The 25184-nt window shown below is 45.7% G+C and overlaps 1 protein-coding gene across 3 annotated transcripts in view; it reads right to left on the bottom strand.

The window, feature by feature from the left end:
* Nucleotides 1-8206: 8206 nt before the first annotated feature.
* Nucleotides 8207-25184, bottom strand: part of jar (Myosin heavy chain 95F jaguar) — a 36141-nt gene continuing 19163 nt past the window's right edge. For 2 of the 3 annotated variants that reach the window (XM_077631791.1, XM_077631792.1), the window contains exons 13-27: nt 22501-22573; nt 22188-22411; nt 20305-20602; nt 18671-18801; nt 18023-18230; nt 16495-16585; nt 15420-15570; nt 14788-15005; nt 12930-12999; nt 12487-12536; nt 11875-11982; nt 11698-11786; nt 11123-11260; nt 9820-10008; nt 8207-9668 (exon numbers count right to left, since the gene is read on the bottom strand). In XM_077631791.1, the coding sequence (XP_077487917.1) occupies nt 9517-9668; nt 9820-10008; nt 11123-11260; nt 11698-11786; nt 11875-11982; nt 12487-12536; nt 12930-12999; nt 14788-15005; nt 15420-15570; nt 16495-16585; nt 18023-18230; nt 18671-18801; nt 20305-20602; nt 22188-22411; nt 22501-22573 (2190 nt within the window). In that variant the 3' untranslated portion in view covers nt 8207-9516. The remainder of the gene's footprint in view (nt 9669-9819; nt 10009-11122; nt 11261-11697; nt 11787-11874; nt 11983-12486; nt 12537-12929; nt 13000-14787; nt 15006-15419; nt 15571-16494; nt 16586-18022; nt 18231-18670; nt 18802-20304; nt 20603-22187; nt 22412-22500; nt 22574-25184) is intronic. The other variant, XM_077631793.1, reaches the window with a different exon arrangement.

The raw sequence follows: 25184 nt of genomic DNA, 5'->3' as shown, positions 1-25184 counted from the left end.
AACCAATGCGGGTCTCGCGCGTCACTGAGCGATGGAATCGAATGCGCCCTCTTGCCTTCGGTGCGAAGTTTTCGATCTTCCCGGAAAGAAACGAAGCTCAGGTAATCGGAACATAAGTACCAGGCCCGCATTAAAAGGTCTTTAGCGACTTACCAGGTCAAGACACCCCGCCCCTAACGCATATGTGCGTAATGTGTCTGTGTACTGCGATTTAAACACCCTCATCGAGACCGGTTTGGGCGCCTGTCCCTGAGATACGCTTTAGTACATGAGTGCCAGCTCGTGTACGAGTGGACATGCGCATTATATATCGGACAACACGTGTGCAGCTCATTGTATTATGACGTCATCGCCTCCAATCTTCACTCTTACCGTCTTGCCGTGAGAATTCCCTCTTGCATTCTCAATTTACCTTTGCACGGACGAAAGCATGCGTAAGAGAGCAGCTGTCCAGATTCGAAGTAGCAGGGGAGTACCACAGTCGTCGATCTGCGCGAATTCACAGTAGATGCTGGAGTGCGCCTGAAGAAACGTTCAGGTAAGCGACGCGACCTCTCGTGACCACTGATCCGGATCACGAGAGGGAAATACCTAGAAGAATAAGAATGGGATGGAGCGCGCATGGCAGGTTCTCTCAGATCATGAATGGTAGTTTGCCAATATCCCTCAAGAGCTCAAGAGAAAAGTATACAATAGCTGTATCTTACCAGTACTCACCTACGGGGCAGAAACGTGGAGGCTAACGAAAAGGGTTCAGCTCAAGTTAAGGACAACGCAGCGAGCTATGGAAAGAAAAATGATAGGTGTAACGTTAAGAGACCGAAAACGGGCAGACTGGGTGATGGAACAAACGCGGGTTAATGACATCCTAGTCGAAATCCAGAGGAAGAAATGGGCTTGGGCAGGGCATGTGATGCGAAGGCAAGATAACCGCTAGTCATTAAGGATAACGGAGTGGATTCCAAGAGAAGGCAAGCGTAGCAAGGTGCGGCAGAAAGTTCGGTAGGCGGATGAGATTATGCGGGCATACGGTGGGCGCAGCTGGCAAAGGACAGGCTTAATTGGAGAGACATGGGAGAGGCCTTTGCCCTGCAGTGGGTGTAGTCAGGCTGATGATGATGATGAAGCGACGCGAGAGCACCAACAAGTCAACGGGAAGGGGCAGGCCGCTGAGCAAAAATCCAGCTTGCTACGTTAAATGGCTCCCTGTGAGGAGGCAAACGTACTTTAGGCCTAGCAGGCACCAGATACACTGCGCTCAGCTCACTTCGAGTCAGGCGCCTTCGGACGCTTCGGATATCCAATGAACTGCGTGCGTAGCTGCACTACACGACCACAAAGCGCACAAAACATCAGCAAAAACCACAGTGGTGAAAACCATAGAGTTTCTTACTATTGCCTAGAGGCAAAGCTGGCGCACCGTCTATGGGAGTTTGCATGGAGCTTCCTCAGGACCACTTCAGCCACCACGGGCGTTCGAAGCATCATGGGCCGGTGCTCTACCGACTGCAGAACCACAACTTTTGGCCAAAACCTAATGCAAAAATAAACGTTGTTCGATAATCAAGAATGCCCTAACATTCAATATCCTGTCTATAAATTGCAACAAACGAGCAGAAAAGCATGTAAATGCAAAGTTTGCTCAAAAATAGATGGCTTGCTTTCCTAGTAGCCAAGTATCGTACACCACAGAAACTAATATTTCGTCCAAGAGTGGAATTAGCCGGACCAGTTGGTTCATGCCACATAAATAACAGCGCGACAGACGGGACAATAAGGAAGAGACACAAACACGAGCATATTTCGTGCTTAACAGGCGCACTTTTAAAAAGAAATATGTTTCCAAAAAAATGTTGTTGCTTAAACACTCTAAGAGGTTTCTTTTTTTAATGGCATTTCGGAAAACAAACATTTTATTGACGTCGTGTGCTGGAGCATTTTTGCTACTATGGCTTTTGCGCACTACGTTCGCGCCAAAGTCTTCTGTGCACGTTGCGCGCCATGGGCGGCTCAGTAACGCCACTCTGTGTAACCGAAAAATCCGGCTGTCCCGCAACAGGTAGCTCACCGGTTCATGATGCTTTGAGCGTCCATGGTGGCTGAAGTGCAGTGACGCCAGGTAATGGCATAGAGTTCCTTACTATTAACAAGAGGGAAAGCTGGCGGCGCTGCACCTGTGCCACAATGGGCGCTCAAAGCATCATGGGGTGATGAGCTACTTGGTGCGGGACAGTCGTTTTTTTTTTCCAGGAACAGAGAGTGGCGTTACTGAGAGGTCCCGTTCCGTCCACGGCGCAGACGACTTTGGCGCAAACCTAGTGTGCAAAAGCCATAGTAGCGAAAACGCAACAGCACACGACGCCAATAAAAAGTTTTTGGTTTCCAAAGTTCCATTAAAAAACCTCTTAAAATGTTGAAGCGACAAATTTTTTTAAAAACAGATTTCTTTTTAAAAAAGCGTCTGTTAAGCACGCTTTTGTGGTCTGCAATACTTGGCCAATAGGAGAGCAAGGCATCGCTTATTTTGGGCAAACTTTATATTGACGAGCTCTTCTGCTCGTTTGTTGCAATTTATAGACAGGATATTGAATGTCGGCGCATTCTTGATTATCGAACGTTTGTTTCTTCATTATTTTTTGGCCAAAAGTTGTGGTTCTGCAGTCGATAGCTCTCCGCCCCATGATGCTTAGAGCGCCCATTGTGGTTCAGGTGGTCTCGAGGAAGCTGCATGCAAACTCCCATAGGCGGGCGCCAGCTTTATGAGTAATGGTAAGACACTTTATGGTAAAAACGAAACTGAAAAAAAATCCAATCCGTAGCAGTCAACAAGCCACTAGATGTCAATTCGATATGCTGTCTTCCCAGCATGCTTCGAGCGTCCATTGTGGATGAATGAAGTGAAGGGCTCATGAAGAGCCGCTACCTCTAGTGTATAGTAAGAAACTCAACGGATGAAACTAACGTCTCGAGTGTGATTACTGCACGCCGAGCGCGGCTTTGTTTCACTATTTTTATATGAACAAACTAAGCTTTCTTATAGCTTTCTTATATGCGTTGCGCCTCGCACGCCATCTGCAGTACTCGTTTCGAAGTACAGTACATATATATACAGTTATGGAAGACTGCGCGAGTGCCTCCTTTACTTCCGCAGAGGAAATAAAAGCAGCGTATCTTTTTCGGAGGTTCCGTTCGTTCCTGCTTCCGTCTTCGCCTCCGCCAGTTACCCGATTTCGATGAGCAAGCGGCGCGTTACATCTGCAACCCATGCATACAGCAGGCGTACTTCTGTGAAGAAAACGCATTTCCTTCACCCTACATACCTTGCTCCTTGGAGAGAAGGCACTCGAAGGCTGCTCCCCCGCTTTTGAAGTTCCTTTAGAAAAGCGAGCAGTTTAAACAAATTTTGTTCTTAAAAAATTCCGAGCAGATATGCTTGCCGCAAAATCAAAACAAAACAGAAGCATATCTAACCATCTGTGTCTGGCGCATGATGACCTTGGTCGCTTTGTGCCGTAAAACTCAACACAAAAAAAAAACAACCAACCAAAAATCTTTGACTTGCCGCTTGCGCAAGCAAAACCGTGTGGTCGCGGTCTAGGGACACAACGAATATGCTCAGTGAAAACTCATTTCTTCTTTTCTTTTTTCGAAGCTCACCAGCGCAATTTTAACGAGCAAAAAGAAGACGGTATAGGAGACGGTTCTATGCTTCAAGCTCTTGTGTTCAACCAACGGTATGCAGGACAAGCGACTTTAACGAACATATATAGTGCGGGAATAGAGGAACGGAAGGGTATGCACGGTGAGCTTGATTCAGCTGTAACGCGAAAAAGAAAGAACGAAAGGAAGGAAGGAAGAAAGAAGGAATGATCGACATGGCCGACGCAAACTCAAGAGAATGCATGCACGAACGCATTCCCAACTCCGCGGTTTCCTTCGACGACTCTTGAACGCATAGAGTTTCTAAAATATCACCTAAGGAATTCTATGATTGAACGGAAGCCGTTGCGCAAACGCGGTTACGTCATTACGGACGACGGCGTACGACGCAGGTCTCTTGTATGTCACCTGGTAAGGCGCAGAAATCTTTTTCAAGCGAAAGCTTTACTACACCCCTCCGTAGCTCCTTCGCCGTGTGCGCGCGTTTGACTTAAACCGATTTTGAAGCACGTGACAGCTATGACGTCACTCAGCCGCCGCCGAAACGGAGCGCTCGCCTGTTTGGGTGCCTCTCGATGCGCGCGCCCGCATCGAGGCACCCTAGTTTCTATAGGCCGTCCTTGGGCCGTCGGCGTTCATTGTGTTTTGGCGTTGATAACGTTAAGGAAGGGCGCATAACTGGCTCCCTGGGTCAGCGGACGCCTCAATCGCGCTTTGAGGTGCGTGGCGGTGCCCACAAAACACATAACATCTATAAAACGTCTTCAAACAACTCCAAACATTTAGCAACGCCTAACTCTACATTGAAACGCTTAAAAAATATTTCAGCAACGGAGGTTTATCCACAAACGTTTTAAAAACCTACTAACAAAAGAGGTTTATTCACTAACGTTTTAAAAACATACTGACAAAAGAGGTTTATTCACAAACGTTTTAAAAACTTCTCTAAATATATGTTTTCCACGCAGCGTTTTAAAAATTTTTCTGGCGAGAAGTTTACTCGGGAACGTTTTAGCGAGGTTTTTTAACAGCAATGTTTTCTGAACGTATCTTTGCATGCATGTACTTGACACAAACAGCCGGTAGATGTGAACTAACGCCGCAGTGAACCTAAGTCCAATGTGCACTTTTATGCATCTTTTATTTCGGTTATCGACAGAGCTAGTCATGTACATGACTCAGCGCCAATTAACAGAATAATTGCGCATGGCCGCTAGGGCAGCAGGAATGTCCACGCAACGAACGTTGCAAATAGCATTCTTCTTCGAAGTGAGTATACAATGAGTAATAAGAGCAACATAGAGCGCGTCGGACGTACCGTATACGTAGTAGAGCGCGAGACAATTTCTACGGCTATGCTGGTTTCGAGCTCCACGCACACCGCTGGCAGAAACCGATGAAGCGGGTTTTCTTGCCTCATTTGAATGTGTTTATGCTGCAAAAGGCAGCTGCCCGCCCTTTGCAGTTCGAGCTATACTGCACATATCTGAGCAAACAAAATCTGCAGTTCTAAAGAAAAAAAAAGGCCGCCACCGTCTGGAAGACGTTGAAGTAAACGAGCGTTAGCTTTATTTGCGGTGCGAAAAACGAGTATTTCCCCATCTAGCGGGGCCAGAGCAGAAAACCCTGAGCGGTTCGGAAAAGTGAACAAACTTTTCCGCGTAGCGGAGCGATGGACGCCTAGCGCCATCTATCAGAAAAATTACGATGCGCGTCTACCCATTGTCGAGTTACACCCCCTCAGGATATGTCTCAAACGGAATTTGCTTCGTTTGGGAGCTCAAGGTGTGGCTACAAAATTCGGCTTGCGGTGCAATATGGTAACGCTTCAATTAGTATTTGCATGCATACAATGTTTACCTATTATTTAATAGTGGTTTTATTTCTATACAAACACCCATAGGGTTTTATTTGCCTACCAGATTAGGTACGCAACTGTTCCCGGATGGGTGCCCCTTGTCGGAGTATATATAGCGGAACGCATGTAGGTTATACGTAGTTTTAAGTCTCAATGCAAGATGTGCTATTTTCTTGTTGCTGCCACAGATGGCGCTGTCATCTCAGGGTGATAGCGGACCCCACGAAATCTCGAAACGTGGTAAGATCTAACGCAATTAAAAGCATGAACACTAAAACTAATGAAATCACACTGGTTGTTTTTTAGGGAGTCCTAAATATTAAGCATACTGGTCTTGAGTCCATAGGCTTCATATAAGTAGCCATTTCCCAAAAATAATGTCTAAACACGTTCGTAACGAGTTCTTGCGAAGTTTTCTAGATCTTTTTTTGGCGGAGCATTAGCAGGCATATAACACCTCTTTTTGCCTCATTGACTGCAGAACATCTGAAAATAGATTTCTTCTAGACATTACCGTATACTTTTGTAGACATTTGATACACGTTGCATAGCCCTTGTGTTTCATGGGTGGTGCGAGATGTGGGCTGCATGCATTAGCACCGACAACGTTGTGGCAGACATGCGGCACTGCAGCGATTGGCCGCAGCGTTCACTGGGTGAACAACCTCTCACGACCAACCATTAATTAAACTACCACCTGGCAAGGTGGGCGCGCTGCCTATCCAGTGTGCGAAACGCACTCAACGTCAGACGCACTCCAAGCCGCGTCTACTTCAACGATGCACCACAGCTTTCGCTCTCTAACCAGGTTCAGCAGTAGTTAAACCGCAGCTAATTTTTTGTTGTTGCTTTCAAAATTGAGGAGCCTGCCGCGGTGGCTCAGTGGCTTCGGCGTTCGACTGCTGATCCCAACGCCAGCGTCGCGGGTGCGATCCCGGCTGCGGCGGCAGTATTTCGCTGGAGGCAAAATTACAAAAAGCCCGGTGCGATGTGCGATGTCAGCGCATGTTAAAGGGACACTGAAGACAACGCCACAACGCCATCAAATTTTTCGTGTCAGTAAAATCCAATAGTTCGGCATTTTTTGGCTTTGTTGCCGGCAGCGAAAGGTGCATTTATTGCCGAGAGATTTGGATTCGAAGTTGAACTTTTTCCCGCCGCTACGATTCAAACTCTGGACTCTCTGATGACAAAATGGGACAAGAGTGACGTAAAGCGGCGGAAACGAAAACGAAGACTCGACTCCATGATTGCTAGCGCGCTCCCGCCTAGTAGCAGCCAAAATGAAAACTACTGCATGCATTAGCGCCGACAACGTTGTGGCAGACACGCGGCACTGCAGCAATTGGCCGCAGCCGAAGGCCTCTATCAGCCGTCGTCGCTCCATTTATGTTTTCAACAACATTACGATGAATCCCGTTCCCGATTCCGACAACAAAGTTCTCCAAAGAACTGCGGCCTGCATTCAGCGACCTAAACCTCACATAGCTTGCGATGCTTTTGAGGGCTGCGGCAGCGGGTCTGGCAAGAAAGTCTTAGGGCCAAGGAGTCTGCAGCATTGCTGTCACCGCCGAGCCACCGTCATGACTTATGTGTAGTGAGTGGTACGTGCGGGCATATTTAAATTCTGTAGTAATAGTCCTCGTAGGACTGGTTATGCAGCCGAGCGTCTTGGTACATTGACGAAGCAAACACGCCTAGCGGTGCGTTTGTTAACATGGAGGCGCACTGAACATACACAGCTCTATTTCCTTGTAGCAGTTGCGTGTCGTTGCACGAACTTCGACCAAGGAGCGCTTAGAGAGGCACTTTGAGGTCCTCTGCTGCTCCGCCCTTGTAAATCGTGGCGCATACCAAGCAGGCATGCTGAATGCATAGCCGTGAAGCACCTCGAAACATACCACAACTCAGCTGGCCGCCTGTTGCGCCACCAATTGTAGGTTATCTGACTTCCAACATTCAGGTTGTCTTTTTTACATCTTCCTCTTGTGATAAAAGTGCACTGGTGGTTTCACAACAAAACTTATATACCTCAATATTGATCAAATGCTTAACGTTCATGCACGTTTGTCAGCCTCAGAGATATGTGGCTCTTTTCTCCTGTTCCATCATCACACAGATTGGCCTGTGGAAGCGATACCTGTATTTTAGTTTTTGCTCTTTTCTACCTTACAAGAGCTTTGTTTTCAGAAAGAGTGGCTCTTTTGTGTTTAGGAGCTGGTATTCTATGATACAAGCCAACTTCAATTTTTCCTCAGTGTCACTTTAAACCCCCAGAGATATAACAGCCAGAAAGGAAAGCGTCTTCATTCTTCTCTCGCACCACCGTCCATTGGAATGACCTTCCCGACGACATTGTAGCGCATACTGTCCTGAGAACTTCGCGCACAGAGCAAACCGTAATCTATTACCATAATAGCACATGACTACTAAGTATGACATGCAAAACATTGTACCCACCCCTCCTGTAAAGCCCGTGAAAAGGGGCCTTTAAGGAAATAAAAATGAAATGAGAAACCACCAATTATTTCACCAAGAACCCTTTCAGAATCAGGCCAGCAATGAAAATAGCATTTCAAGGTGCACGCAGCCAAGACAGATGCGAACTAATTCCAAGCGTCAAAGGACACCTTCGCTACCGGAGAGCCGATATAAACAAGGCAACTGCTAACAAGCAAAAAAGCGCAGTATCATCTCGGAGCTCTTTATTTACCCCACAGTCAACCTTTGGCCACACATGGAACGAGTTCATGCTGAATGAAGAACCATGTACTTTGTACATTTCTTCCATTCATGACAGGCCTTGAGGAACAACAGCTTCAACAGTAGCCGAGATGTATAAACATCAGTAAGTGTAGACAGTACTGGGACGTGTAAGTAGTGGGGCATTACTGTAGACGCCCAGCAAAAAAAAGGAAGTGGGGAAACAAAAGAGGCCCCAAACCACCACCACAACCGAGTATAACAAAGGTATAGGTGCAAAAAATGCACAGATCACCGTACGTAAAAAGATCTACAAAAATAACCATACCAGAAAAAAAAAATCATCATAGCACCGAGATTCAAAACATCACAAAATCACTGCAATCGGGAGTTATATTGAACTATGTGTATAAATTAGGGACTCCCTAAAAACCGAGACAGACGAAGCACGTTCACACTGTAATGGGTACAGCAGAGGAGTGCTCCTGCAGCAGAAAACACTGTTGTCAGCGCAAAAGACAACAGCATAAAGTAGCATAGACACATGAATGGTGAAACCTACAAGAACAGAGTAAGAGGTCGAGAACATAGGCATAGATATCCTGTCACTGGTACCGGGCAATGCAACAGCCCATGGCTAACAAATACAACCACCGGAAGATAGCAAACGTTATGCAAGGATGTATAAGCAAAACAAGAAAGACTGCAAATGAGATTAGCTCTTGAAGAAAATTAGGCACTTTTTGTTTTTTCCTGAAATAGATATGAAACACTACACAATGGCTTGACCATGCTAAGTGACTGAACGAAATGTTATGGCTTGACACATACAGTGGCGAGTTGTTCTCAGCCGTCCAGAGATGATGTCCGACAAGCATTTCTGAAACAGAGAGCCTCGAACAAATCTTTTCTGCCAGGGAAAAAAAAAAATCGCTATGAAAAGACATGAGATCACAAAAAAAAAAGGATAATAAAGCACTAACTACACACAACCCTTCAAAGATATATATAAATAACAATTTTGATCTAACGCTAGGTACAAATCTAACATCGCCGCGCCCTACCAAACCTGACACGTCGCACCACAGTAGTTACTCCACCCAGCTGCCATGCTCCACCTCAAATACATAGCAGCAAAAATGAGGGTGGGAAAAAAAAAGTAACTGCCTCCCACCATTCCTTGGCACACAGTGTGGCCTCCAGAAAGCTTTCAATGCTTCATTGAAGCGTTTTTTCCTTCTCCCTCTCTCTCTTTCCTTTGTGACGCACCACCACTGGTGCCAGTGGCCTCATCTCTACTTCTGTCGTGTCGACAAGGGGACGTACACTGGCCCGCCATACTTGGCCCACTCTGCTTCAAACTCATGCTCCAAGATCTCGGCCCCTCGCTTCCGTGCCAGGCCGGTCTCTTCAAGCTTCAGCTCGCACATCTGCATGTCATCACGCCCTGCGGAGACGGGGGAGACTTACATATAGAATGTTGCCACATCTTTGTTTTATGTAACTTAACTAGCATAGCAGGCTGGCCCAGAACATGTTCACGAACTGAATTCAGTCCTCATGCTGAACATGTCAGGATGTCTTTCAGCACCTCTTACCTGCCAGCAGCAGGACAGGTGGCCTGCCTGGGTGCAGCTCCATCTGGCGAGCGATGTACTGTCCGTCAAAGTGGGCGAACCAGAGACCGCTGCTGCTGCCATCCTTGCGGAAGGGAATGCGGAAGTAGCGCTGCCGATTGTCCTCTCCTGTCACATCCCCACGTGGTCCCGGAGAGACCGAGTGGGCACCTGAAGTTGGGGACAGTGTTAAAATAAGAACTGCCACACAAAGGAGCAATTAGTTTCAGAAAGGGGTCATTTCATAAGAATACTATATGATGCAAATCATCAGCAATTGATGTCAGCAGTACATATGAAAAAAAGTCCACTCTAGACTGCCACCAAAATGCACTGATGCACTTTGTCTGGAAGAGATGGGCAGCAAAATCAAAAGGCGAGATAAGTTTTCCTACATTGATTTGCAAAAATGAGATCAAATTATGGTGGAATTGGAAATTTAAGTCAGTTTTCCGGAGTTTAAATCACGGAATGGATTTGCAAGGTATTGCAAGGATAACTGTTACCGTCCAATAACAGCCTAATGATGAAAAAATGGTTCAGTATTATAAAGTCCTTGATTGTTTACACAACTACATATTACCACCCTACCTTTTTCTCTGCATGCATTACATATGGAAAGAATAGGGTTTCAGACATGACAGCTGCACAGCATGGAAGAAATGAAACCAGAACAGGGACATAGGATAGTGCATCATTTCTCCCACACTGCATACCCCTGGGACATCACAGACCACCAACTGGCCCAAACTGCTGTCCTATTCAGTTTGAGAAGGCTGAATTATCTCCATTAGGATGCTGGCCTTTAGAAAGCAACAGCCCTCAGTAGAGTAATCTCTAGCACAGGTCACTGATATGTTATTTATCTAAATTTCCCAAAATTAAACCCAACAAGGAATACCAATTTCCAAAGTAGTCTTATGCCTTCACATCTCTGACAGAAGAGGTGAAAAATTAGATTTGGACCTTGTAAATTTATTTAGGAAAAAGGTAAGCGAATAAAAACGACAGGCAACATAACAAATCACACATTTATTGTTGGTGCCAGACTCACTAAACTATGAACTCTGTCCAAAGCAAAGACTATACAATAGTGAAGCATAATTATTCATTACATGACAAAGTGGTCCTAGCAGACCATGCTGCCAGCAGCGGCTGCCGAATTGATTGGCATCGCATCTTCAGTACATGTGAACTAAACCAAGAAAGCACCAGCCCAGAAACAGCACCCATGCCTGCACCATCCACTGGCAAGCACCCGCATATTATAGGTGTGTAGACGCACCACCATTCTGGAGTGAAACAGGAACGCGAGTCTGTGAGGCATCTCCACTGCCCTTCTTGGCATTTTTGCTTTTCCATGCATGGTAGACTTTTAGCCTCCTGTGGAATTCCTCACGGCAAGCTGCCAGAAGTTCCAGATCTGAAACGGTACAAGTGCTTATTATTTGTTCACAAAAACACACTCGAGGAACAAACTACTCAACAAAAGTGGACAAAACAAATTGAGAAGTAAAATATGTGCAGGGCACAAGAAGCAGAAGTGACAGCAATATACATGCCCTACACAACTATGTGACAGTGCCTTTTAAAGTAGAACTTGCTCTATCTGGATGGTGAATCGGCTTGGTTTGCTGTGCGTAACATTTTGGCTAGGCTACACAAAGACACAGTGACTGCATCTGTCTGCTTTTGTGAACAACACTTGGCAACTGTCTCCAATCAGCTAGACACATGGTTGAGAAATAAAGAAACAGCAGCTGAAAGGACTACCATTCCTTTAAAAATTGCACTGAAATGAAGTTCTGCAGACTATGTGGTAGTATATACTAAATAAGAAGCAATGAGCTCATCTCTTACCACACGACGTGTTGATGACATCTCTCAGCTCAGAGTACTTCCATTTAGACAAGTCAAACTTCCCTTCTGACTTGGCCTTGGCCTGGGATCTGCAAGCCAGATAAAGAACAGGCACTAGCTGCAGGGCTATGCAATAGTGATGGATCTGCAAGAGAAAAGCCCAGACATGGCACACACCTGACTGGCAGAACTGGTGTGCCCACATCCTCGACCACACTGTTGTTCTCTTGCGCAAGGCGAAGAGCTAGCTCATGATCGCGTGACTCCTGCTCAATTTGTTGGTTCCTGCATGTAAAGGAGATGGAGAAAAGCAAATATGGCCGGTTGTATCTGTCAATGAGAGGTTTTAGGCATGCAGTGCTCCGTCTACGTGCAGAGTTCAACATTTGCAGAACCAGCAGCATTCCCCACAACACTTAGGCAGGCACCATCAATGCAGCATGACCAGCTGCTATTGTTGTGAACGGTCTCGATTACAAACTGCACACGCTGCTACCTAATCACTGCTTGACACTAAACAGTGGAGCAAAAAGAGGACATCTTGTCCTAGATAAATAGACTTGGAGTATATATGACACCAAGCTTGAAGCAGATCGTAGCTCACATTGTGAAGGTTTAGATGAGATTGAGGGACAAGGAACGAAAAAAATTGCAATCCAAAGGTCTTATGTGACTTGCTTTACAATCTAAAAAGATTCTTTGAACATTAATTCTTTGAAAATTAATTCTTTGAAGTAGCAACAAAAGAGTAACATGGCAGGCGTACAAAATGTGATGAGACACACATACCTAATCTGTTCTTCCTTCTGCTCCAGGATGAGTTTCTCTTCCATTGCCTTCTGGAAGAAAAAAAAAGAGAAAAATATGTGGGTTCCATGAAGAAAGTACACACAACGAAAAGAACACTGTTAATTAGAATATACAACATTTTGCAGAATCAATATAAAGTCTTCCAAGAAAATGGTTGTTGAAACGCAATGGGCCATTACTCCCACCCTTACAAACTAAGCACATATGCAAATGCTTGGTACCATGCAGCAAGCAGCCGTCGCCGATCATACACTGACATGTCAACCACACACACTGATGTGTGTCGCTAGGTGCAGCTTATCGTCAGCCTCCTCTAACGCCACATGGCAAGTCTTTGAATTAAAAAAAAGAGTCACTTCATGCTGACTGCCTGTGATGAAACAAAATGCAGAGAAGTTATCACGGTTTAACAGACTACTTACTGCTAGTCTGGCATCTTCTAGTTGCTTTGCTCTCTCCTCGGCCTTCCTGGCAGCTTCCATCTGAATTTTCCTGGTCGAACACAAACAAATTAGTTATAGTGCATATTGCAAGCATTCGTCAAGAGAACCCCCAAAGCCCCAAAAAACTATGCCACTTTGCACTAATGGCCACTCCACAAGTACAGTACCACATGGATATATCGAACTCGATGGGGATCGAGTAATAGTTCGATATATCCATAATTCGATATATAAAAAAATGAAATAAAGAAGCCTACCTCTAACCTGAAAGCAAAAATGCATTGCACCCACTAATGACGCACTTCTTTCAGCAACGTGCCACCCACCACCGTGCTGGCAGCACACCACTCCATAGGAGTTGTTATAGCTAACCTGCGTCGCTTTGAAGCCACAGCAACCGGTAGCTTGGAACTAGCTATTGCCTATCAAAAGATCTCTAATCCTCTTGCCAGTATGCTATAAATGGAATAATCGCTCATTATAAAATTCAGGCACAGTTGGATTCCGCAACACTTTCGGCAGCATAACACAGCATCCCATGCGAGGGCCCCCGCTTGACTTTAGACAGTAGGGTTTGCCTCAACTCATGACAACGATGTGGTATGGACAATAAGTATAAGAGATCGAAAGCCACCCTCAAGCACTACACACGTTAGCCTTGTCAAACGGTTTCACAGCACTATAGGGGTGCCAGCAGGGGCCCAAGGCCGCACAGCCGACCCGTCTCCATGAGCGAAGAGTGCACACAATTCGATATATTGAATGACCAGTGAAATTCGAGTTCGATATAGTCCACAACTTTCCTATACTTTTTACACAGGATTTTTGCAAATTTAGCCAATATTTAGCACATTTAGCCAATATTTCGAAATATCTGGGTTTGATATATCCGGGTTCAACTGTGACGCTTCATACCTCAAGTCATTCTTTTTAAAGAAGTTATCTAACATATGTAACTGAAGAAAACTGATCGCTATTAACCTACTCATAAAAAAAGGCAAGATTATCACCGACAACCTAACTGCGAGCTTAATAAATGCATAAAATGCTATGAACAGCTAGTAACACTGCAAAGCTTCCTGAAATAGTTCACATACATTGCATGTTTCAGTGAACTCTGCCGGCAGTTTTTAAAAATAGTCTTTCTGGGGTATAAGGACGGCTTCTGTGGCACTAGTAATGCCAATGGAGGCGGACATCAGAAAAGAGGTGAATAGCTCAAATCCACAGTTATGGTCTCATTATTACAGCACTATCACCATCACGCTTCCCGCGAGAGGAGGTGCTACCTAACAGCTGCACTGGTTGGCTGTTTCGATTTCAACCCCACTTCACCACGCAGACCTCGTGATGCCCAAGCTATCAAAAGCAGAATGATTGCATCTTGCACAATGTCAAGACCATGGCAGCAGTAGTGCTCGTAACCGACGAAAGCATCGGCACCGCGTCAAGCGCTGCTACATGAACTAGGTAAGGTAAGGTCAGCCACCAGAAGGCTGACAAGGGCCTCTACAGCCAGATTGTGGACACTTTTGCCAGCATTCGCAAGGAGCTCATCGATAGCATTTTCAAGAAATGCGGGGTATCGAACACGCTCGATGGTACTGAAGACAAAGAGGACTGTCGGAAGACAGTACGCTCGACAATGACGATCACTAAAGTGCGATAAATGCTTTTGGTGAGCTTTCCTCACTCCCATTATATGTAAACAAATACCTTTTTTTTTTCTGCTTTGCTAGCATGTTTTTAAGGTAGCAGCCCAACCACCGCTCCCTCTTACCCCATGAAGTGCTGAACGTGCAGCCCCTTCCCAGAGCATCAAGGGTGTGGCATTCACCTTTGCCTGTTCTCCTCCTCTTCCCTCTTGAGGCGTTCCTCTTCCTCCTTGCGCTTGCGTGCCCGCTCCATCTCCTCCTGCACACGCCGCATGCGCTCCTGCTCCTCGGCCACCTTCTGCAGCTGGATGCGCTGGTTCAGTGCGTTCATCAGCTGCGTCGCCGCCATTATCAGCGCATTCTGCTCCTTCTCCATGTCCTCTGTCCGCAGGTTGCCATCCTGCATCCCCCAAATGGCTTTTTGTTTACGCTCCTTTCTCATCGCCAAGCAATAACAACCACACAGTCACAGTCAATACACCAAGTGGTGCAGTGCAATTTCTCGAGAGCAACTATGGCCCATTGAAATCCAAGCGCTTCCTGAAAACTATTCCATGCACGGCTTTAGTATCCGTACAAAAAGATCTGCCAAACTAATACAAACGTAGCATTTCTTGCAAAAGGACATCTGCAGCTTAGGCTCACAATACCTTGCAAAGCACAAAAAGGGTACTGGGTAAAGAGGGCAGGAGCAACTTTATTACAAAACAAAATATAAAAATACAACACGAAATGCAAGGCAGAAATAAAAAAGAGAAATGAAAGTGCAGGGCAAAAGATCGTACCTAAAAATTCGAAGTACTTAAGTGCATACCTTGATACGCTTCATGGTGCCATTGATTCTGGACTCCAAGGCCTGGATCTCTGCCCTGCTTTGCTGGCCGTCTTTCTTGAGCTGAGCTGCAAGGCTGGACATCTGCTGCACTTGCTGAATGAGCGCCCTCAGCTTCATCATGCATCGGTACCTGTGCAAAAAACGGTATGTGAGACAAGACATAAAACGCATGCTTATGCTTCTTGCATCCCAAGAGCCCCAAACAAAACACGAAAATAGCCAACAGCACTCATACTCATGACAGTTATGGTAATGATTGTACTGTTAAATTTAATATTAATGGCGCTATGCAACCAAAAATGATCCAAAGGGCCCTCTGAGAGAGGTTTGGAGGCATGCGCAGTTGACGGTGCTCAACACCAACACCACTTCAAACTAGGTACCTTTCATAAAAAATGCAAGATGCTCACAACTATGAACTACTGCTTGCTCTCCGCTAGGGTTGTCACAAACCTCTCCAAATGGTGTGAGGTAAGAAGAGGCTGAGTAATGTTGTGGTTATGGCCCATCATACACAAGTGAACAAGGAGAGGGACAAATGGGAAGCAGCAATGTCTCAAAATCACTTTCAGTGGTGACAAAGTTGGAAGGGGCCAGCACAATTAGGAAAAGAGAACTTCTTCTGCAGGCCACTTTAGTTTGACAGACATTGCTCTTACTACAACAAGAAATAAAAAGCGCTCTTGTTCGTTGTTCCAGCTGACGGGCAGTCCTCAAATGAAACCTTACAGATGTCAACATTAACCAGATCTAAACTGCTCATTCTAAAGTGAAACTTGTGATAAAACCCATGGCAGACAGTTCTGATTTAACATGCCTGCTAACACTGCTTTTACTCAGACAACCTGAAGGAATGTACAGACAATAGTACCTTCTTGCATAAAGCCACTATAAAAAACAAAGGGGCTTAACGTAACTGCAAAAGAAAATATTGCCCTCAGACTACATGTTCCAGACTCCAGTTTACAATTCAATGGTACTCAGCAAAACAAGGATCTATAGAGATGCCATACTTTATCAGTTTTGGCAGCAGGATAAGAAAAAAGAAACTTGCCTTGGCCGGTACTTTCGTTTCACCAAGTGCATCTTTACTGTCTTCTGAATCACCACAAGGTTCTCACGCCTGTAGGTGATCTTGTTCTTCACTGAGCAAGACAAAAAAATACACAATTAAATCAATATAAAACACGCATATGTCAACTGCACATGCTCACAGCCAGAGCACTAAAGAGCACAAGAAAAGAAAGAGCACATTACTGGCAGAAAACAAGTGAAGATACACTGCTCAGTGACACCATAGTACTAAATGTTCCTTACTCCATGGCATAATACAGCATTAGAGAGTTTTAGCACCACTGTATAATAAAAAGATAGCTATGGTAGATCGTACAGCAAAAGCGACAAGGCAAGCATGGAAGGTGTGTTATCAGTAGCAATGGCAGTGGTGATACTGTATTGGCCGTACAGCTGTCCAGCTGTGCTAGAACTCTAACATGCCCTAATTAAAGATAACTACAAAATTTGCAGTTTTTTCATTCACGCTTTTTTACCTATGTATGTTTTCTACAAACAGTGCACCATGTTTTTATGCCTCTGACTGCAAACAAATTATTAAGGAATATATGTCTGGGGTGTTGAAATGAAATTATCTGGCACATGCCTGAGCAAGAACAATTTTCTTGGAAATGGGACTCTGACATTACAGTTGAACCTGGCTATATCAAATTTAAAAGGAATCGTGAAATAGTTCGATATTATCGATAACTTGATATAAAACACAGTAGCAGACATGCTTTTTAATGTAGAAGCTAGATCGTGATGCATTTCTTGCCAAGACATGCCACCTGCTGACGTGCTAGCAGCCCACCGCTCGCTATCCGCTGCTGGGCCTATCCTTCAGCAGCAGTGAACAGTGCATGCTTTGGAACTAGCTACTGCATATCAAAAATGTCTAATACTGTTCCAACAGCACTATAAATAGAATAATTGGTCTATAAAATTAAGGTACAGTTGATGTATGCAACACCTTCGGCAGCGAAGCGAGTGAAGCACGCCAGGTGAGAGCCACCACTGGCCTTTATTAAGGCTGGGTTCACCACGTGAGAGCAATGTGATGTGGAAAATGAGCTATCGAAGGCCACCCTCAGGCCCACCCCACGTTCACCTAGTCACAACATTCCATAGCACCTGAACTGCCAGCAGGTGCCCAAGGCCGCGCAGCTGACCAGTTCCAGAGCACGAAAAGTGATCGAAGAGTGTCATTAGGAGAAGTGCCACTTGTAGGGGTGTGGCACAAAATTTTACATAACGAACGACTGGTGAAATTGCAGTTAAATATAATGCGCAAGTTTCCTATACTTTTACACAGGGTCTTCAAGGGGATAACCTGTGTGTTCGATATAGCCAATAGTTCGAAATATCCAGGTTCGATGTACCCCAGCTCGACTGTAAATTGATCTTAATCTTCAGAGTGTGCAGTGAAATACATTACCCGTGCTTATCACAGCAGCCCTTGGAAAGTGGTGAACATGGCTGGTAAAGAATTACACAAAGAATGAGACATATAGAGAGTGTCCACTCACACTTGATGACAGCCAGAGCGCTCCACTGAGCCTTCTTCCAGCGTGAAGCGAGCAGCCACTTTTGCACCTTGCGCACCAACTGGGCAAGGTTCTCCGGGTCAGACTTCATGATCTGGTCAAACTCTGCAAACTTGCCCGGCCGGAAGAACACCTTGGTCAGGCCGAACTTGAAGTCCCTTTCGTTCAGACCCAGGGCCTTGAACAAAGCCTGGATAAAGATGAAATGGGGGCAGGTATAATACCAAAGTCAGCGCTCGTTTTTGCTGTCTTGAAGGGATTTCCAAGGGAAGAGAATGAAGAGCGAGCCATGGGAAGTACAGTTCAGAAAGAGAACTCTGTGGGTTAGCGAACAAACTCCAGTTAAAGACATCCTAGCTGAAATCAAGAAGAGGAAACTTTCCAGATTAAGCGTCATTAGTTGTAGGGTGCTTCGCCACCTCTAATGACACGTGTGAAGCAGGCATGAAGGCTAGACGGTGGAAGAGAGGACAAAAGTCTAGTGGGAGAGGGCCCAATTTGCCAGACCAGCCATATTAGCCGGCATTGAAATTGAGGAGCTGTTGACAGTGCATTAACAACATGTCTTTGCAAAGCATACGTCGTCCCAAGGGCACACGTGCCTGCCACATCACGGTTGCCTCCTCGTACCTTGCAGAAGAGGCGAGGGTCGAGTCGAGCGAGCTCAGGTGGCAGGTACTGCTTGTACATGTTGTAGAGGTCAGCAAAGGGAGCCCTGGACGGGTAACCCTGCTGCATCAGCTCCAGGACAGAAGTCATGCCTGCAAGTGTACAACAGCTACTCAGGATCCCCGTGCATCTACAAGAGGTGCGCATTCAGTACACCGCAGAGCAACTGCATGCAGTAGTGCATGGAAATGGAACGCACGAGTCTTTTCCAGATTCTAGACAACCGCTACACTGAGATAACTGCAAACAATGAGAAAATGGCTGCAGTTCAGAACAGTCTCCTCTAAATACATATAAGTGAAAAACTGAAATAACTGCACACAATGAGGAAATAATTGTAGCATAGACCGGTAGCCACTAGCAGCGTGCAAGCACTACAGCAACATTCCACATTTCTGCCCCTTTCGCTTTAATGCATATTTTCTCTGCATCACGGACCATGAAAAACAATCTAAGTTGTTAAGCCAAAAGATAAATTTTTATTCTTTAACTGAGTACGGGAGTAAAGAGTTGTGAATGGAGATAACAAAAAAAAAAGATATGGGATGACTGGAAGTTTACATACAATAACTTGTGAGCCTACTGATAATTTATTGATTGATTAAAAGTCCTTTATTTTTGAAGGATGTGGCACAAACCTACTCACAGATGATAGTCCTCTTTGGACAAGGATGCAAAACTGGACGAGTTGGAATTGTTGCATGTTGAAAAAATAGCGCAAAAGAGATGACTACGAAAGAAAGGGGACGCATGCAAGTGCTTGTGTGTGTCCCATTTCTTTCGTTGTCTTATTTGCACTGTTTTTCCAACATGCAGTGCTCTCTAATCTGCATGAAATAAGTCCCAGAGTTTTTATTAAGAAAAAAAAAAGAATTCCGATGTGCTTTTATCGGCCAAAAAGAGACCTGGGCTATGAAGCACGCTCTAGCGGACGGAGGATTCTGAATTGACTTAGGTCCATTCGAGACCTTTAGTGCAAGTAGGAAGCCCTGCACACAAATCTCTTTGCATTTTGCTTCCACTGAAATGCAGTCAACTACATCATCAGCCCAACTACGTCCAACGCAAAACAAAGTCCTCTCCCACTGGTTTCCTATTAGCCCTGTCAAGTGCCAGCTGTGGCCGCTTTTTTCCTGCAAATTTCCTAATTTCACTGGCCCATCTGACTCTCTGCTGCAGGCTTCTGCATTTATCTTTTGTTGAAATCCACTTCATTACTTGTGTCCATTTCCTGCTCTTGATACCAACCAAAATTTCGTTAACTCACGTTTGTTGCCAGCCAACCATGCTCTCTTCCCGTCTCTTAGCATTGCCCCCTGCTATCATCTCCCTTTCCATAGCAGCCTGCGCTGTCCACAGTTTAACTTTGCCTTTCCGTTAGCCTCCAAGCTCCTTGCCTACAAGTGGGGGGTAGTGAGATGCAACTGTTATGTTTTCCTCTTGACGGATGTTAGGATAAAGTAGTCACTGATGCCAAAATCGAACCTATGAACTCCTGCCTACTGTGACAGAACATGACTGCCACGTTCAGCATATGAACTGTCAATATAGTACACTGCGAACCGATGCAACAGACAGCATCATGAGCAACGCACCCGAGCACTTGATCTGGGAGAGGATCTGCCCGCCCTCAAAGCAGTGGTCGACCATGCGCAGGTTGGGCTTGATGCAGCGCACAAAGTGAGTGCCCGTCTGCTGGAGCTTCTGCATGAGTGCTTGCAGCTGACTGCGGAACTTGCTGCCCACGCTAATGAAGCTCAGCTTGCCCTTAGACAGTGACTGCTTGCTGTCGGTCACATCGAACAGGCCCCGCACGAAGCTGTTCTTGGTCTCTTGCATCAGACCTTCCAGCGAGGCGTGCAGAGCATCGTTGTTCTTCTCCACAAACTTGGCCTGAAACAGCAAGTAATAACAAGTACAGTTAAAACTCACTAATTCGAACTCATTAAATTCTTACTAAGGTCATCAAGCTAAGTTAAGGTCTTCAAGCCTGCCTAGTAGTTCCAGCTCACCTATTTCAAGCAAGCCCAGTACTTCCCGCTCGCCTAATACTTCCAGCTTGCCTAGTACTTCAAGTTTGGCTAATAGTTCTTCCTCTTCTCTTTCAGCTCTTTTCCGGAGCAGGTGGCCATCATCATCAGTACCATCATCATCATCATCATCCCGGCTACATCCACCACAGGACAAAACCTTGCTCAATGCATGCTCCCCAATTATCGCTGTCCTGTGGTAGCTGCAGCCACCCTATACAGTCGACGACCAAATTTTCGGACTCTCTAGGGACCGCGAAAACAATTGAAAAATCGGGCAGTCTGGAAAACCAAATTTCACCGAAAAAATCACGAACTTATTACCAATATGCCGGAGGAAGCGGCAAGTTGTATTGCACACATTCTAAGGCTCCTCATGACTATATTTCGCCGCACGACATGTGCACGGACGACGGGCGGCGACCGCTTTCACGATCTCGGACTGGCTGTGCTGCCCTCGGCATGTCTAAACGGGAAAGCGAACACGCCGCTGCGATAACTGCACTGCGCCCACAGTACAATGGGCCCAGAACCACAATAAGAACCGAGAAACGGCCGAAGCAAGCGCTCCGTCGACGTTGGCCTTTGCCATTAGGCCTAGAGACTAGAGCCAAAATCTGCATCATATCCGGCTATATGCACTCTGCGGTGGCTTGCTTATAATGAGAAGTCTTGCCTGTCACCGAAACGCCAGTTGTTTACGGTTTTACAATAGAAGAGTCAGGCTGCAGTGCATTTTGCGTGGGCACGCTGACTTTGCTCTGAAATGCACCACCGTTTCCTCCCACGCTCGCCGTCTCCGTGAGGCCGTACGCCTCCCATGTGCTTCGCTGCTACTTCTTTCCGTATTCGGGACGAAAGACTCGGCACAGATGAGTTCCGTGAACTCAGACTACGGTTCAAGTTCGTGCGGCGAAAGACATTCAAGAACAGTACGAATTCGAAATCACGCGGGCGCAATGTGCCAAGGGCGCAATGTGCCGACTCGCACAGAATTACAGCATCGCAAGTTAAGAGGCTCCCTTTAAGCTTGAATTTCATTTTGTTTGATCAAGTTTTCGATCTCTCCTGCAGTTTGAATTAATGACGTTGCACTGTATACATTATATGGCGGCTTGGCTATTGGCGGCGAGTGCGAACGAGGTCCGAAAAATCGAGTGGTCAGTTGCAGTGTCCACAATTTCAGGTGCTCTCATACATTGGCTTTATGGGCCATGTCGCAGTGCTGCGAAAAAAGTATGAATAATCAAGCATATCCGAAAAATCAGGCGTACGAATTTTCGGTCGTCGACTGTATACACAAATTTCCTAGTGTCATTCACCCACCCGGCTCTGCCACCCCGTGCTGAATTTACCCCCTCTTGGAATCCACTCCCATCATCCCTACAGCACGTAGGCAAGTGAACATTCGCAGATAATGACGACAATTACACCCATCGCAAACATACCGTTTCATAGCACACGGCACCGGCAAAGTGCCGCACAAGAAAGCCCTCATCGTCGGTGATTTCTCGGTGGTCCCTAAGCTTGGACTTGCGGGGCACAGCTAGACGGAAGTGCTTCGGGTGTGTGCTATGCAGCACTGAGGTGAAATGAGTGTGACTCGACCGCGGCAGTTTGCTCTCCTCATCCAGCAGGTCGAATATGCCCGTGCCCTTTCCTTCCAGCAGGTCTGAAATGGTTACACAAATGTTGCTTGCCACCCATGCAATTCACAGCAGCTGCTAAGCACACAAGATAAAGCTGGAAGGACACACTCACCAATGCAGTCCTGGTTGTCCACATACTCAATCTTCTTCACAGACAAGCCTTCCCTTTCATACAGTGCTTGCTCCTGAAATAATTATTTTGTTTTACTAACAATTACTAGGAAAGGCATGCCTAAAAAGATACTATCGACTCAACAATTCAAACCCAAAGGGGAGCAAGAATTTGATCTATTCAAAATGTGGATTAGGGGGAACCTTTATCATAACTTGATTTTGGTTTGGTTTATGGGGGTTTAACGTCCCAAAGTGGCTCGGGCTATGCGGGACGCCGTAGTGAAGGGCTCTGAAAATTTTGACCACCTGGGGTTCTTTAATGTGCACTGACATCGCACAGTACACGGGCCTCTAGAATTTCGCCTCCATCGAAATTCGACCGCCGCGGCCGAGATCGAACCCGCGTCTTTCGGGTCTGCAGCCGAGCGCCATAACCACTCAGCCACCGCGGCGGCTGATAACTTGATTTTGATGGCACCCAAGAGTCAGTGTGTGCTATAAACTGGGCATATGAACTAACTAGTGGTGTGCGAATATTGAAATTTTCGAATACGAATCGAATAAGAATATGAAGAAAAAATGGCTTCGAATATCTAATCGAATATAAGTTCAGTACAAAAAAAAATTTCAGAAAATGATAAACAAACAAATGCTGCTGCCCTTATTTTTTCAAAATAGTGTATGGTGATTGCAGCTAAAATAAACAAAACTAGACTGCCTCAGTACCGTATAAAAACATGATGTGAACAGAAATGTATACTACTGGATTAGACAGCATAACAGTACCCAAACTATAATGAGGCCATGCAAAACAAAATTCATAAAGTGACAAGACTGGCAACAAAAAATTACACGATGACTAGTAAAACCTCATTCATTCGGAGTTCATGGGACCAGAAGAAATGCCCGGTTCATCCGAAGGCCTCAGTTTATAAAATTACCCCCCCACCCGAAAAAAAAAAAAAAAAACCTGGCGAAAATGCGAAAATGCAGTAAGGCCTTATGAAGCGGCTCCATCACGCCAACACCTGTAAGGCTGTGACGAGCCGCCAGTTTTGGAGTGCTGGAAGAACAACACAAATGGAAGCAAGGGGCTGGGGAACACACACTGGCGTTGGAACAACGAGACGGTTTCTAAAAAGGAAAAAGAAATAACCTGCGACGCGCCAGTCAGCATCCGAAAGCCGCGCGGAGCTGGGATTGGACTACTAGCAAATGCGCGGCCCAAAAGGTGCAGTTGCCGCGGAGCAGCGGCACAGCTCAGAAACCGAAACTACGCGGCCAGGCTATTTTTTTGACCTAGCCACAGGGGGTTTCCGATTGTTGTCACGCCTGCCGTTACGCCCACTAAAGAGGTGCGCGGGTTACAATGCACTATGTAATAGGCGAGATTTTTACAGGAACGCTTGCCCTATTGTGACAACTCTACACGCCCCTTCAGGAGGCTCCCGCGACATTCCGCAATTAAGCTTTCCCGCATAGCGTAGTTTACAAAACGAGATGGCAGAGGTTAGGAGAGTTATGAAGGCGACAGGATGCGTTCTTCGGATGTGGGCATTAAATATGTAATGCATTAAGGAAGGATTAAAGAAAAGCGCGATTTCGTGTTGCGATTGTTCGAAGTGGGCTGTTGGCCATTTTGTTCGCAGCTCATGTGATATGTGGGAAAGCCCACTTGCGGAATTTCTCGCGAGGTCAAGTCTAGCGGCGTAGGAATGCGATCGGTCCGTGTGATAAATGACAGAAAAGGAAGGGAATAAGACCTCTGTATTGTTTTCCTGAAATTTTTAACTCGCTCATCGGCTGATTTGCCCAGATATTGTGGTTTTGCCACGGTCGAATTTATGGAAGTCCGCGCAGTATACAATCGCTGGCGAGTATTCGGGAATTCTCGAATATTCGGAAATTCTCGAATATCGATTTCTCAAATACGAATACGCATCAAAATATCAAACATGTTCGATTCGTATTCGAAATTTCGAATATTCGTCCCTAGAACTGACAGAGCTTGACATAAGGACAGTCTGCTCTAAACCTAAAGGAAGAATTCAAATGTTTCATCACAACCGTCAGGCAGAATGAGATGTACAGCAACAAGAAACTCTACGCTTGAAAAATAAGCACAAAATAAAAACCTTGAAAAGAGGCTGAAACAAAAGTCAGAAACCAAATGACCAAAGAAAAATACATGCAAGGCACCTTCATTTTTTTTTAAAAACAGGAGTTGAGTGCTTAGTTAAAAAGAGACGGTTTATGGTGGTTTAACGCCCCAAAGCCAGTCAGGCTAAAAGGGACACCATAGTGAAGGGCTCCGGAAATTTCGACCACCTGGGGTTCTCTACCGTGCAATGGAATCGCACAGCAAGCGGGCATCTAGAATTTCACCTCCATCGTGATCCGACCGCCGCGACCGGGATCACACCCACGTCTTTCGGGTCTGCAGCCAAGTGCCATAACCACTGAGCTACTGTGACAGCTGTTAAAAAGATGTTTTCATTAATATTTACCAGCGTTCTGTGCGCGCATGACCTTTACATACAGTTTCTCTTGCAAGCTCATGCTTCTTGATACACAACCACATTGCTGCTATGTGTTGCACACCACCCAACACTCCTTCAATAAGATTTGAATCCTTGCCCCTTCATTCATCTTGAGAATGGTTTAAAAACCATGAGCCTCAAC

This window comes from Amblyomma americanum, chromosome 7 (assembly GCF_052857255.1).
Source record: "Amblyomma americanum isolate KBUSLIRL-KWMA chromosome 7, ASM5285725v1, whole genome shotgun sequence".
In the NCBI taxonomy this organism is placed as follows: Eukaryota; Metazoa; Arthropoda; class Arachnida; order Ixodida; family Ixodidae; genus Amblyomma; species Amblyomma americanum.
The sequence above is the reverse complement of the archived record's forward strand: the minus strand, read 5'-3'. Positions and strand labels throughout refer to the sequence as shown.